Genomic DNA, 16,179 nt, shown 5'->3' on the forward strand with positions numbered 1-16,179 from the left:
TCTAAATAGGGCGGCCGGGCGATTATCTGCGGACGCAATGAGGGTGGTGAAGTAGGCGTGCTTTGCCACCCTCATTGCCACAAGATAGGATCTAGAAAAGGATCTTAACTGTGTTCGGTCAGACTCGGACCGACTGGCTCTCCAAATGCTCTCTAGGCCCCTTCTCTGGCGCTTCATCTCCCGCAGGTCCTTGGAGAACCAAGGAGCGAGTCGGGATTTTCATGGTTATCGCCAATCTGGGGTTAAAATAATGACCTATTAACAGTAAGCTCATCTAAATAACCCCCTGTATGAATACTGTTGCGCTGTCCCCATGATTGAAAGTCTTAGTGTAGATCTTCCATCATGAGGAACAATGGTATCTTTTGATCCCATAACCGCAGTGTTCAGGAGAACAGCCCTGTGTTCAGAACCACCTCTACCTCCTCATTATGTTTTTCTTAACAAAGCCCTTGAGTTTCTTTCCCCCATCTTTTTAATTCCTCTGCAAACATTTCAAGAAAAAAACACCAATCCCTTACATTGAACGGTGGTGAGTCTTGACGTTCCCGAATTACTTGCAAAAGTGAGCGGAAATTTATCCTGCCAGCATTTGCAATGGAAATATCTACCCATTGTTGTTGGCTGTAATTGTCCTCTTTGCATTCAGAACCAGAAATAGAGGTTGAGTGGGAGAAAGATGACTACACATTAAGCAAAAGCGATAGCATATCCTGCTCCTTAGTTCTTTCTAAACACACCCTGGTCCTAAGCTAGCTTGACAAGTGCCTCCGATATGACTAACATTCTACTCCTCGTTCAGATATTTATACATTCAAATTCTACCCACAAAAGGAAGTTCCATGTTGGGTTACATTCCTTGTTCATTTCAGAAGGGAAACGGGGGGGGGAATTCACGAGAGGGAGGAACCACTCTCCAGATTGGGGCAAGAGAACTGGGAGAACAAATTTACTTCTCCCCCCCTCAGATTTGGGGGGAAAGGCCATTGCTCAACAATTACACAGAAGACTAGCAATAGTGGCGAATATCTGTAGCTCAGGTGTAGGATGAGGGTGAAGGTTCATTCTCTGACCTTGTGGGGTGGTTTCCAAATGTTTCATTACCAGTCTAGGTAACATCTTCAGTGGAGGGTTTGGCCTGGCACTTAAGGCATTGGGCTTGTTTGAGACCCAAGCACTGTGTGACAGGGTGAGCTCCCATTCTTGCCTCAGTTCCTGCCAACCTAGCAGTTCAAAAGCATGCAAACGCAAGTAGATAAATAGGTACCACTTAGGAGGGGAGGCAACAGCGTTCCATCTGCCTCAGCATATAGTCATGCCGGCCACATGACCATGGAAGAGTCTTCAGACAATGCTGGCTCCCTCAGCTAGGAAATGGAGATGAAACACCTCCCCCCCCCTGAGTTGGTCATAACTAGAGAGGGGAAACCTTTACCTTTTTTTTACAGTAATCAGCAGGGGAGGGAATAAATAGGAACAAGATGAAATATTTTATTTTTCGGATGCTTCCAAAGCCAAAATGTACATACAGGCAACGTTACTGGAGTTAAAACATGAGGATGTGTTTTCAGAAGGAAGAGCATCTGCTTGACTTTTCATACATATATATGTTCTACATAATTCCCACCTACTGGGTTAATACCAAGTTCTCTGCAGTTCAGTGCCTATCCTACTGTTAGTGCAGACAAGCTTCAGGGTTAAAAATTGGATTCACAGGTCAGGTCTCCTCCATTCGTAATAGTCTGGTCACTCATCTCCTCCTGTATTGGTGGCAGAGGAACTTTTGTTAGAGGGGTTTCGGTTTTAAAAAGGGAATCTGTTTTGAGATGAGGAATGACATAGAATGATTTCTGGAAGGATTCTGAAGTGAAGTAATAGACGAAAGGATCAAAGCAACAGTTGAGAGTGGCAATACACAGGGTGATGGGGTAGAAGGTTTTGGCGAATGTCTCCAGAGAACAGTTGGCTACGGCTTGAGAACGTACAAGGGCATAAAGGAAAAGGATGGAATTGTAAGGGACAAAGCACACCACAAAGATGGTGACATGCACAACTATCATCTTGAGCACTTTTTCTTTGTTTGTGCCAATCTGGGAGAGGGTGGCTGGTTTCCTGAGAGTCCTCAGAAGTAGCGATGAACATGTAAGGTTGAGCAGAAGGGGAATGATGAAGCCAACCACTTCAATAAATATTGTAATCTTGGATAAGTAGGTCTTCCATACGTCTTTGGGAAACCCTTCAAAGCATGTTGTTATGCCATTGGTGGTATTAGTTGTGGAAAACAAGGATGCCAGGATCCCTCCACTGAGTACTAAAACCCATACTCCTGCGCACACAATGGCTGAATTACGTCTTGTCCTGACCAAACGAGACCGGAAAGGGTAGACAATCGCGAGGAAGCGGTCCACACTGATGCAGGTGAGGAACAGCATACTTCCGTAGATGTTGGTCAAGAAGGCTGTTCCTGAGATCTTGCACAGAGGGTCTCCGAAGGGCCAGTTCCTGTTGAAATTGTAGAAGATCTTGAATGGGAGAGTGAACACAAAAAGCAAGTCTGAGACTGCCAGGTTGGTCATGAAAATGGTTGTCTCGCTCCGCATTTTGATGCGGAACCAGAAGACAAACAACGAGGCACAGTTGGTGATTAAGCCAAGGATGAAGACCACACTGTAGACAGCTCCATAGAGGTTGTACTTGAAGGAATCATCAATCACACAGGTATGGTTGTTGCTGTGATTTCCCATTCCAGCACTGCACTTGGCGAGGCAAAATTAAGTGGCATCCATGTACTGTAATTCAGGAATCCCCCACGGCTTCAAGAAGCACCTTCTGTGGGTTGAAAGCTTGCGGCCACAGAGTCATGATGTGAGCCTTTCTCCTGAAGAACACAAGAAGGTTGGGAAAGAGGTGAGACCTCAGAGACTCTATTTAGTCCTACACAACTAAACAAAAAAACCCATTTTTTAAAAAAATTCCATTTATATCCCGCCCTTCTCCGAAGACTCAGGGCGGCTTACAAGCTTAGCAGTAGCCCTCATTCTATGTATATGCCTGCTTATTAGGGCTTTCACACACACCCCCAAGCGGCATTATTACAAAGTCAGCTTAATTGCCCCCAACAATCTGGGTCCTCATTTTACCTACCTCGGAAGGATGGAAGGCTGAGTCAACCTTGAGCCTGGTGGGATGCGAACCTGCACTAATTGCAGGCAGCTGGTGTTACTTAAGGAGGCATTAGCCCACTGCTCCACCAAGGCTCTTTGATAGAAGAGAACATTTGTAGTTTAAGGTTGAACTGTTGGGTCCTTGGTGCTTTCTGGACATGGTTGTTTTCTTGCAGATGTTTCATTACCAACCTAGGTAACATTCACCTAGCACTGAGGACATTACCTGGCTTGGCAATGAAACATCTGCAAGAAATCAACCAAGTTCAGAGAACACCAAGGACCTCATAGAAAACGCATTCCCTGATGTTCAGTTACAACGTCCAGATTAAATGAACATTATTTTTTCTCTTATCCCTTCCTGCCTGTAAGGAACAGACACTTGAGTTGATGTAGTGGAGGAATTCAAACCCTCATTGACATTTCATTTCTGCTACAAGAGTAACTCTCAGAAGTATTTCTTTTAGACAAAACTTTACTTTTTTGTAAGTTTTTTATGGTTTTTTTTACTTGTAAACTGCTCAGAGTCGTTTAGACTCTGAGATGAGTGGTGTATAAATTTGATAAATGAATAAATATAAAGCTAAGTTCACATAACAAACCAACTTTAAAATGTCGTTGATTAAAATGTGTTGGTTCAACTGATGGTATAGAAACCCAGCTATGGGCTTAAGCATGCTGTGTGAATCAAACCATCGCATTAACCCACTGTACTTGTTTACTAGTTATGTAAACAGAGCAACTGTGTTTTATTAACAGATATCTAGTTGAACTCAGCCAGACCCTCAAGGTAGGCCAAACCCTCAATTGCAGCCAGACTGTAGCCAGTTCGTGTTTGCTATAGAAAATGTGCATGGACATTTTGAAAGTATTTGAACAGAATCAGTCCAGACTTTTGCACAGTGGTGTTCTGGACTCAAGTTTCTTATTGCAATGTTATTTGCTATAGAGCCTAACTGAGACTGAGCAATCTCTCTTAGAATATCTGAAGAACTGAAGAAGCTTCTTGGATGAGAAGCGAAATGTTTTCAAGAGGAAGTCCAGTTGCCTTTTGAAAAGCTCCTTTGGGATTCCATTAGGATAAGAAAACGTCTCATCTTTTTATCCTATTGCTAGATAATCATCTGGATCGGAACTGAAGGAATCAGCTTTTTTTTTTCTTCTTCTTCTGGGGAAACAGACCCTCCCACTCACCAAGATTGCAGAATTTATTCTCCTATTTGGCAGATAACCCCCACGTAATTTTCCTCCCCGTGTCAAGGACGAAAATGCTTCAAGCATCTGAAGGCAACGCTAGCAAAAGAGTTGGGTGACTGGAAGAAGGGAAACAAACATCTGGCGCACAAGAGCAGAACAGACATTCCAGCTGCTTGTTTCCTGTTGTAAGACAGGCTCTAACATCTGACCCAGTATGTAAAGCAGCAGAAGGGAGGGGGGGGGGAAAGAACCACGTCAATTGCCATCTGGAGGGATTTGAGGAGCAAATGTTAAGACAATGCAAGGCACCCAATATCTCCCAAAGAATTTGAATCATGAAAGGTTTGTTTGTAGTATTTAAACCCAGGAAGAAGCAAAACAACAACAAAAAAAAAAACCAACCCCACAACTAAGATGTATTCAGTTAAATCTGACATACCGGGAATCATTTTAACTTTATTTAAAAGCGGTATTAGAATAAGTGACTCTCAAAACCTGTGTATTGTTTAATTATTTCTTTTTTTATGCTTCTATGATCCTCTTATTCATGGCGTTTTGATGATTGTGAGTATTGCTTTTTAAAAATATGCCAGTTTAGTTTGCATGATGGATGGATGGATGGATAGACAGACAGACAGATAAGATAGATTAGATAGGTAGGTAGGTAGGTAGATAGATTCAGACAGTGCTTTTTTTGTAAAAGAAAAAGGTGCCGGAACTCACACAAGTCCTACAACCTGCCTTGCCTACCCTACAAGGTTCCATCCAAAAAAGGTGCCGGAACTCCGTTCTGAGCGTTCTATGAGAAAAAAAGCCCTCTATCTATCTATCTATCTATCTATCTATCTATCTATCTATCTATCTATCTATCTATCTATCTATCTATCTATCATCTATCTATCTATCTATCTATCTATCTATCTATCTATCTATCTATCATCTATCTATCTATCTATCATCCATCTCTGTCTGTCTGTCTGTCTGTCTGTCTGTCTGTCTGTCTGTCTGTCTATCTATCTATCTATCTATCTATCTATCTATCTATCTATCTATCTATACAGATAGCTGGATGGATGTAAATAGGTACATAGACAGACATAGATAGAGATAATGATAGATAATCTTGTATTTATAACTTTCACAAAAAAGGAAAAGACTTTTAGATTCTGGAGCAAAGGCGAACCATTTCTATCCCAAACCACATGGGGGTACAGAACTCTCTTTTATAAACTAAATCATGACCTCCGGCTGCAGTGACACCACTGAGTCTCTAGAGAAACGTTAAAAAAATACATTCTGTAGGCTGAAAATAGCTTTAATATAATTCCTGCCTAGGCAAGAACCAAGGTGAAAGTTTCTTTTCCTCTTAAGTACATCTCACCCCACTCTTGAGCTCTGAGCAAGAGACAAACATTTCTGTGTTCCATTGTTTTAGCACCGTTGATGTTGTTCATACCTTACTGTTGAGTTTTATTTTTTTGGAAAATATACCAGAACTCAAAGGCTTCCTTGTGCTTTTGCAATCTTTTGTTGTTGTTATTAAATTTATATATCCCACCTTTCTGCATGTACACGTACTCAGAGAGATTCACAAAAACACAATATATAACAATAATGATAAAATGCATCTAAAATTACTTTTTAAATAGTCCCCATAAAAAAAGCAGAGATATTTCCGATGGCCCAATAAAGCTAGGTATGTTAAGTCACGTTTTAAAAAATGCTTTTCAACTTGGCAGCCGATACATCTAAATCTGATGTCTGGAGAATGCTGGAATTAATTAATCATTTCTCCTTTTTTATTACATTGTTGTAATTTTTGATGCATCACATTGTTTTAATACAGTGTTTATATTGAAATTTGAAGTTTCAATTGTTGAAATTGTTTACATTCTATTATTTAGATAGCTTAAAGTATTGAAAATAGAGAAAGAAAAGTAAAAATTCTGTCAATATTAATTACAATTCAGGATGCCAATATTCCAAGCCCCAAAATACTTGCGTTTTCATCCAAAATTAAAAACAGCCAAAAAAAAAACCTGCTAAAATTCACATCAAATATTGTTATACAGTAATGTTTTTGATCTTAAGCTAATTACTTAATATTAAATTCTCCAATGTATTATGCTTGGTTGATTGTTCAATCGATCGATATACAGGTAGACAAAGAAGACAGATGAAACAAATTTAACAAATTAAAATATCTAAATATATTTGAACAAGGAAAAGAAGAACATTGGAAAAAAGGAGGAGAATTAATTTTTTATTTCCCTTTTTATATATTTGCTAATGCAAAATATTTGTAGCCACACATGTCTCCTTAAAAGCCAGACAATAACTGATGGCATTTACATTTCTACATTTTGGGAACAATTCTTGCTTAAATTTAGTTAAATCGATAGTTTTGCCACTGCTGCAGATTCTCTAAGTTTAACTTCCCAATCAACTGTTGTGTCTTTCTTCCAGTGTTTTGTAAAGTTTTTTTTATAGAACAGAAAGATAAAAACTAACAAACATAAATAGTTAGAGGGACAGATAGAAAGAATAAAAAGAAGAGAGAGGATAGCAGAAAACAAAAACTACAGGAAAAAACCCAGAAATATAAAAAAGTGACTTCCAACTTTTTTTTACAAAAGGTATAAATAAAGCTTAAATTATTTATTTTATTATTTTATTTATTTTATTTTTATTAATTTATTTTAAATTCAACCCTTAGTCTCTAAGACTACACTATAATTAATATACACTTTTCAAATGGACAACAGTTTTTATCAATCACTGAAACCTTCGGTTATAATTTGATTCCCCCCCCCCCTTTCTTGCAAAAAGTCCACCAAAAGCTTCCATTTAAAGTTCAGTTTTGCCAGCGCCTTTTCTCTAACGAGAACCGTTAATTTTACCATTTCTGCCAGTTCCATCACTTCTGTATCTTTCTTCCAAAATTTATTCTCACTGCTGTAAGCGCAGACCTCATTAAATTAGGATATTTATGGTTGAGCATTCCAAATCAACTTCACACTTATTGTGTTTCACAATAAATAAAGATGTCCCTTAATTACATATAGCATTCCAAGTTGAATCCACAGGGCTAAAGATTTTCTGGTTTCTATATAGTCAACCCCAGACGGGGTTCAAGTAAAAATGTTGGTTAGCAAGTCCTGCCTTTCTGTTTACAAACTACTTTATATGTGCTACCTAAAGACATACAAAAAGCCTATTCTTTCATTTTGGGTTCCTTTTGTTAGGGAGCTAGCACAATAACTGTCCCTTGTCTGTAGGCCTGTGTCGCTTTTTCTCTGTTGCCCCAGCAACGGAAAACATTCACAAAGAAATTCAGTGGCGATGGTAAACCACAAATGGGCACCCTATTAGAACTCAATTCGTCCGCTCTCTCTGTATATAAGTTCAGTGTGGCGGTTTTCAGGGACTTTGTACTTAAACTCGGGCAAAAAAACATATTTGTGCAATATTTTTGGTTTGCTGGTTGCGCATCTACAGCTCTATTTTTTAAGCATGAAAGTGGAATTATCACCCAAGACTTATCAGATAGCCTCTTCTGATTGCCATGCACGAAGCCTCCAAGAGTTGATTTGTCTTCCAATTGCCTGTGGAAAGGAAGACCAAAGGAAGATTATGTATGTATGTATGTATGTCTATGTCTATATATATGTATGTGTATATGTATGTGTGTATGTGTATGTGTGTGTGTGTATATATATGTGTGTGTGTGTGTGTGTGTGTGTGTGTATGTATATGTGTGTATATATATGTATATATCTTGAGTGTTTTGAGCACCTCGTCGACCCAAATATGGGTGAAATCTTTTGCCTGTATCAGCCCAAACTAGGGCCATCCACAGGCGGCAGTCACAACTGCGACAATTGTTTGTATTAAATACATTTGGATTGCTGACAAAGAATGAAAGGGGGAGACTGATATATCTATATCAGTCTCCCTTTAATTCTTTGTCAGCAATCCAAATTTATTTAATGTGTGTGTGTGTGTATATGTGTGTATGATTTTGCCAACAAAGAATTAAAGGGAGACTGACATAGCTGTTTCAAGCTTTTTTGCTCTCATCAGTCAGCCACACCCTTCTGAGATTCGAACCTGGGCTGTCAGAAGGGCGTGGCTGACTGGTGAGAGCTAAAAAGTTTGAAATAGCTATATCAGTCTCCCTTTAATTCTTTGTTGGCAAAATCCAAACTTTGGCACAAAAAGATTGTCGCAGTTGTGACTGCCGCCTGTGGACGGCCCTAGTTTGGGGGCTGATACAGGCAAAAGAAGAAAAAAGACCCATATTTGAGTCGACACAGGGTGTTTAAAAAAACCCACTTAAGACATATATCTATATAAAATAGCGACCCCCATGGACAATGTTCCTCCAGGCCTTCCCGTCCTCTACCATCTTGTAGAGTCCATTTAAGCTCACGCCTACGGCTTCTGTGACTCCATCCAGCCACCTCATTCTCTGTCGTCCCCTTCTTCTCTTGCCCTCAACCTTTCCCAGCATGAGGCTCTTCTCCAGTGAGTCCTTCCTTCTCCTTAGGTGGCCAAAGTATTTGAGTTTCCGCTTTAGGATCTGGCCTTCTCAAGAGCAGGGTAGGGCTACAGCTCCCTAACAAATATCCGATTCTGCATGGAGATGGTCCCAGATTCATTCCTCGGCTTTTCTGACAAGGATGGAAAAGCCAGGTCATGAAACTTGAACTCCACTACAATTAGTCCTCAACTTACGACCATTTCTTTAACCACCATTCAAAATTATGACAGCGTTGAAAAAAGTGACTTACGATGGATCCTTACCAGCCCATCTAGAAACACAACTCCAGACAGCTCACAATAAACAGACAAAAGACACAAAACTTTATTTCAGTCATTGACCCGTAAAAATACCACCAATACAACGAGAAACACAAAACTATCCCCTAACAATGGGAACTATAAGCAACCATTTGTGGGTGACCCTGAGACATAATGTAGCAGCATTTTGCTACCTTTGGAGAAATCAATTTATCTTGATTATTTCACAGGTAAAAGTTATTGGAAACTTAAAAAAAAGAGGGGTAATTAACTCTTGCCGAATGTTCCTGGCTCTGCAGATGAACACGGGCTATGTTCACAACAGCACAAGCAAAAAACAAACAGTGAAAACTATAAAACCAAAAACACCAACCACCTTTTGGGATACACCCAATGGAACCATCCACAAGTTCCCACTTTACTCTAAACCAGCATCTGGGAGGAGAAGAACCATCTCTTTATGGAGATCTAGTGGTTTGGGTACCTGCCGGATCAGGAATAAGGCTGTCCCACAGGGCAGGGACTGTTACGAAAAAAGTACACACTGTCTCTTCTACTCCAGCACCAAACGTGGTGGCCACTGTTGACTTTTTCTTTTTAGAATTCAGGGAAACCTTCCTGTCTAGTAAGGAGATCAAGCGACCCCCACAGTCAAATAGCCTGGGAATGTTATTTGTCGAAATACATGCAATCTGAAATTTAACGCTGCCCAAAACAACTAATTCCATGTCCTTAAATTTGTCTAAGAGGGCAGAGTTATCTTGTTTTCCAGCTAGAAAATAAGGTGAGAGAGCTGGCCCCTTCTGGTGAATGTTCTTCCTTTCGTGGAGTCTAGCAAAAAGAAAAGAGCATACTCACAAAATAATATAGCATTTTGCTACTTGTGTAAGAACCGTCTCTCCTTTTTTTCCCCTTACTCATGACAGCTTCCAATCTTTCACTTGAAAAGCAGTTGCAGGTAAATTGATTGTATGACGTAGAGCAGGGACCGGTTCCGTGTAGAGAGGTTTTTCCGCAGACCGGAGGGGGCGTGGTTTTGGGTGCTGCCTGCATCCCGCGGATGGGGCTTCGCTTGTTTGTGCGGACCAGCTGCTGACGGGCCGTGGCCCAGTACTGGTCCACTGTCTGGAGTTGGGGACCCGCGATGTAGAACTCCAGAGAGACCTCTGCTTTTGCAGTCAAAACAAACATAGATGGTCCTTGACTTACAATAGTTCATTTAGTGATCGTTCGAAGTTACAACAGCTCTGAAAAAAAGTGACTTATGCATCCCCAAAGTCATGTGTTCAAAATTCAGAGAATTGGCAACCATAACTAGGACGGTTGCAGTGCCCCGGGGTCATGTGATCCCCTTTTGTGACCTTCTGACAAGCAGATTCAAGAGGGAAGCCAGATTCACTTTAACAATTGTGTTACTAATTTAACAACTGCAGTGATCTACTTAACAACTGTTGGAAGAAGGGTCGTAAAAATGGGGCAAAATTCATTGAACAAAAGTTTCATTTAGCAACAGAAATGTTGGGCTAAATTGTGGTCATAAGTCAAGGATACTTGTGTATTCTTTATTTTTTCAGTCCCTTTGGCCAGCTTCAACATTTTCAGAGCTGTTCATTCCCTTCCTGCTTAACTCCCTGCAGAAATCATTGCAATGAGCAAAAAATGTTATTCAGCCTACCAAGCTCTTGTAAGATCCTGAACAGATCTGGCATTCTGGATCATAGGTCTCCTTTGGATTCAATAAACAATAAAATGCATAAACAATAAAATGCATTTGTTTTTAAAAGACTAGCTATAGCTGTCTCTTGGGAAATAAGACCCAATAAAATAAACTTGGGCAGACAAAAATCCTTTAGTTACACAGGAATGTGGAACATTAAGGCATTCTGTGTTTTGATATCAAAGCACTTTAGCATAATAACAATGAATTCCTGCGTAGCCTTTGGTTCCTCTTTTATTCTCAGGTTTATCGAGGGTGTTATTTTATTGTCTGAATTACTTCTTCCTAATGTTTTCAACGATCTGTTGTAAGTACAAGGACTTTCTAGAAGAGGTAGAGATTTTTACACATCCCTACATGCAAAACATTTAAATTCAGAGTGTCTCTTTAGAAACTGAACCAAATCTTTCCAGCTGCCCCAATAGCTAGGACTAAACCTGAAGGATGATGGCAGTTGTAAATACAGTAACATCTGGAAAGTGCAGGTGCTATGCTCCTGGATGATAGTATCCTGTACTTTAATGGTACTCAATAAATTCTTAAATATGATGAACAGCTGTGATCACTGCTACCCTCAGAAGAAATAGAAAGTCATGTGGCAGGACAAGAAGCAACGGATGGAAACTAGTCAAGGAGAGAAGCAACCTAGAACTAAGGAGAAACTTCCTGACAGTGAGAACAACTAACCAGTGGAACAACCTGCCTCCAGAGGTGGTGAATGCTCCAACACTGGAAGTTTTTAAGAAGAGACTGGTCTGAAATGGTATAGGGTTTCCTGCCTTAGCAGGGGGTTGGATTAGATGACCTCCAAGGTCCCTTCCATCTTCTTCTTCTTCTTCTTCTTCTTCTTTTTCTTCTTCTTCTTCTTCTTCTTCTTCTTCTTCTTCTTCTTCTTCTTCCTTCTTCTTCTTCTTATTATTATTATTGTAAAAGTGATAATAATAATAAAAGTAAAAGTAAATTTGTATTTACAGCAGGAACAAGCCATGTTGAATTGGCTGCAGAAGCTGGAGATGATACAAGCGGATTCAAGTTCTTTGCTTAACTTCTACAAGTAATCCTCGACTTATAAGTTTGTTTAGTGACCGTTTGAAGTTACAACGGCACTGGAAAAACGTACGCCTTATGACCATTTTTCACACTTAGGACCATTGTACCATCCCCCCAGTTACCTGATTTACAGTTACCGTGCTAATAATTCAATAACCGCAGTGATTCGCTTATCAAATGCGGCGAGAAAAGCCGTTAAAAGGGGCAAAACTCACTTAACAAACTTCTCTCTTAACAACATTAGTTTTGGGCTCAGTTGTGGCTGTAAGTTGAGGACCACCTGTATTAAAGGGTATGGTCACCTGAACATCTGCGTTGGTTTAAATCTGAAAAGATGGCAATTATTCTCAGATGGTTTGGTGTACGTGAGAAAAGCTGGCTCTGCTATACAGGCAGTCCTCGACTTACATGGAGGCCAACATTTCTGTTGTTAAGCGAAACAATTTTCAAACTCTTTCCTTCAGAGAGGGATGGTCTATGCCAGGGGTAGGCAACCTTGGCTCTTTTAGGACTCGTGGACTTCAACTCCCAGAATTCCTCAACCAGCATGCCTGGCTGAGGAATTCTGGGAGTTGAAGTCCATCAGTCATAAAAGGGCTGAGTTTGAAGACCCATGGTTTATGCCAGGGGTAGGCAACCTTGGCTCTTTTATGACTCGTGGACTTCAACTCCCAGAATTCCTGAGCCAGCCATGCTGAGGGGAAAGGGAGAGTTTCCAAACGGAGCCAGGCTGGCTCAGGAATTCTGGGAGTTGAAGTCCACGAGTCGTAAAAGAGCCAAGGTTGCCTACCCCTGGTCTATGCCAAATTTGAATGGAATCCAATACAGGTAGTCCTCAACGTACAACTATTCGTTTAGCGACCGTTCAAAGTTACAATGGCACTGGAAAAAAGTGACTTTTGACTGTTTTTGGCACTTAACTATTGCAGCATCCCCATGGTCACAGGATCGGAATTCAGATTCTTGGCAACTGGCTCCTATTTACAATAACAATAATAGAGTTAGAAGGGACCTTGGAGGTCATCTAGTCCAACCCCCTGCTCAGACAGGAAACCCTGCACCATTTCAGACAAATGGCTGTCCAGTCTCTTTTTAAAAACTTCCAGTCTTGGAGCATTCACAGTTTCTGGAGGCAAGCTGTTTCACTGGTTAATTGTTCTGACTCTCAGGAAGTCTCTCCTTAGTTCTAGGTTGCTTCTCTCCTGGATTATGACGTGTCCCAGGGTCATGTGATTTCCCTCTGACAAGCAAAATCTAGGGGAAAGCCAGATTCACTGAAGAGACTTGACAACTGCAGTCGTTAACAACTCTGGCAAGAAAGTCATAAAATGGGGCATTAACAACTGTCTCACTTAGCAACAGAAATTTCAGGCTCAGTTGTGGTTAGAAGTTGAGGATTCCTGAATTTATTAAGTCTTGCTTCTCCTTTGATCAGGCACATTGCTAGCAGACGCAACCTTAACTTGATTCCCACGGTACATCAATTCTCTTTTACTAGCCAGGAAACAGTCACTATTCTACTTTGTCCCAACTCTTATTATAACCCCGAGGCATGGGATGTTGCTTCTTCACGCATTACCACACTGAGGAATCCACTGGATTCCAGATCCCAGAGCCCCTGTCCAAACTTTTATGGCCAGTATGTTGGATGCTCCCTTAAAACTTCAGAGAAGTTAGACCCTTAGTGATTTGCCAGCTCTGGCCCTTGGCAGGCTAATGATGTTGTTAGCTGCGAAGTCGTGTCCGACCCATCGCGACCCTATGGACAACGTTCCTCCAGGCCTTCCTGTCCTCTACCATCTGCTGAAGTCCATTTAAGCTCACACCTACTGCTTCAGTAACTCCATCCAGCCACCTCATTCTCTGTTGTCCCCTTCTTCTATTGCCCTCAATCTTTCCCAGCATTAGGCTCTTCTCCAGTGAGTCCTTCCTTCTCATTAGGTGTCCAAAGTATTTGAGTTTCAGCTTCAGGATCTGGCCTTCTAAAGAGCAGTCAGGGTTGGTCTCCTCTAGGACTGACCAGTTTGATCGCCTTGCAGTCCAAGGCTAATGATAGTAATATCAATAACAGTAGAAAGTGAGTGTGGTCTCTTCAAAACATCTGCATGTATAGAATTTTCTTGAAAGACAAATGCCCCAAATCAGTCAATCAATCAGCATGGCCAGGAGCTGGCAAAACTGAAGCATTTAAGGCTGTAATCCTAAACACAGGGATTAGGAATCAAGTCCCATGGATTAATGGGAATTAATTGTGAGTAAACCTTTAATAAATATTTAGCTTTCTTCAGCTGGAATAAAAAAAACCAAAGCCTTAAGACCGATGCGTATCTTCTATATTTCAGTGGGAAAACAGATTGAAATGAACAGGGCCTTGTTTGAACTAACTAGACTATGACCCAGTATTAGATTACAAAACATCCAATTTTAGCCTCCACTCATTTTATTTGACCTTTCAAAAATGGCAGAAGATCAGTAGCTTTTACCTATACACAGATCATAAACAACAACAACAATAACAAAATAATAATAATAATAATAATAATAATAATAATAATAATAATAATAATAATAATAATAATAATAATAATAATAATAATAAAAAACCTGGTTGATACCTAGGATGCTGGCAGCATCCTTAGTGCCAGTCAATTTGAATGTCCAGTTGACTGAGGTTCATGTTTAATGAATAAAAGTTTTATAATAGCCAAGAAGTGTTTAGTTTGCCTCAGCAAAGTCTCATGAATACACACAAAAAGCTACTTAAGGAAAACAAAAGTTTCACTCAACTTTGCTTCTTTTTTCTAGTTGTTTGGGTTTGTTCGTTTGTTTTAAAATAGAACGTTAGGTTGCACAGGGCGATTTCTGTGCTGCAAAAACCTCCCTGTTCTTATGAAGCTACCGTAGGAACTTAAAAATTAGCATTTAAAGACTTTGGGAGGGGCGCTTCAGCAGGGGAGAGAGGCTAACCAGTGCAAGGCCTTCTGCAAAAACGGGATCCTGCCATTATTATTTGGATTTGCCATGGTGATAAATAGGAGGGGGGGGGAAGGAAAGGAGCAGCCTTAGATCAGCGTTTCCCAACCTTAGGAACTTGAAGATGCGTGGACTTCAACTCCCAGAATTCCCCAGCCAGCATAGCTGGCTGGGGAATTCTGGGAGTTGAAGTCCACACATCTTCAAGTTCCTAAGGTTGGGAAACGCTGCCTTAGATGACTATCCATCGTGGCTGAAATTGGATTTCAAGAATAGGGCGCTTAAGGAGATGAGATGGCCACTATTCTGTTTTCTAAAACTAACCAGCTTCAGAAAAAATATACAGTATTTTCTTGGGGGGGGGGGAATGAAGAAAAAAAAAAGCTGTTTTGCAGATGTGCCTTCCTTTTGCAAACACGAGAGCCCTTTTTTCCGATCACGATCCCCAACCCTTCCACATTCCGGGACGAGCGCGGGGACCCCCCCCCCCCGCAGTCGATCGAAGGGACCGCGGGGCTAGGAAAAAGCGCAGCTGAGTTTTTTTTTGGGGGGGTGTTTTTTTTTTTTTAGGAGAAATCTCGGGAAGAGCAGGAGAGGCCAAAGGAGTCGCTACCCTCCTCCTCCTCCACCACGGTTTTGTGTTTTTTTTTGAGGAGGGGGGAGAAAAAGCGGACTTCTCCAAGGAAGCCCCCACCAAGGCTTTTTCCCCAAAGGGTCTCCCCGGGAATCCGGCTGCGAGGCTCCCCCGCGCGCCCCAGCAGATGGCCCGATCGCCTTCCTTACCCAAACAAAGGGAAGCCGCTCCAGACGGGATCGCGGGACCCTGGCGGCCGCCCCTCCTCGCTCCGGATCGGCTGCAAAAAGAGGTTTCATGCCGGGCAGCGCCACCCATCCATCCGTCGCCGGGTTCCCACCCCTCCCCAGCTCGCGTCTCCGGCCAGGCCAGCGACTCTCCGGCCCCGTCCCGCTCGCCGCGGCTAGGAAGGGGAGACCTCCTTCATCCCGCTCTCCGGCCCGGAGGCAACCAGCCCGAGTTCGGTTCCTTTGTTCCGACCGGGAGGTGGGGGGGGCAAGGAGTTCCCCCGCCCACCCAACCACTCAACTCGCGGGAAACGGAGGCAGGCAGGCGAGGGGGCTGCAGCCGGGCTCGGAGGAGGGGAGGTGGGGGGGGGGGTGGGGAACGGACGGGGTCTTCGACGGGGATTGGATGGCGAGCGGGTCGTCTCGCAGGATCCGGGGTGGGGGGAGGGGAACCGCTGGCCAGTCCTTTCGGTT

The 16,179-nt window shown here is 41.9% G+C and overlaps 1 protein-coding gene across 1 annotated transcript; it reads right to left on the reverse strand.

The window, feature by feature from the left end:
- Window positions 1–1,074: 1,074 nt before the first annotated feature.
- Window positions 1,075–15,970, reverse strand: LPAR4 (lysophosphatidic acid receptor 4). The gene is made up of 2 exons (XM_081336653.1): window positions 15,688–15,970; window positions 1,075–2,878 (listed from the first exon to the last, which is right to left on the reverse strand). The coding sequence occupies exon 2, from the start codon at window positions 2,742–2,744 to the stop codon at window positions 1,698–1,700; it is 1,047 nt and encodes a 348-aa protein (XP_081192779.1). The 5' UTR covers window positions 2,745–2,878; window positions 15,688–15,970; the 3' UTR covers window positions 1,075–1,697.
- Window positions 15,971–16,179: the final 209 nt, after the last annotated feature.

The sequence above is a fragment of the Vipera berus genome (genome assembly GCF_964194415.1).
Source record: "Vipera berus genome assembly, chromosome: 11".
Taxonomy (NCBI): domain Eukaryota; kingdom Metazoa; phylum Chordata; class Lepidosauria; order Squamata; family Viperidae; genus Vipera; species Vipera berus.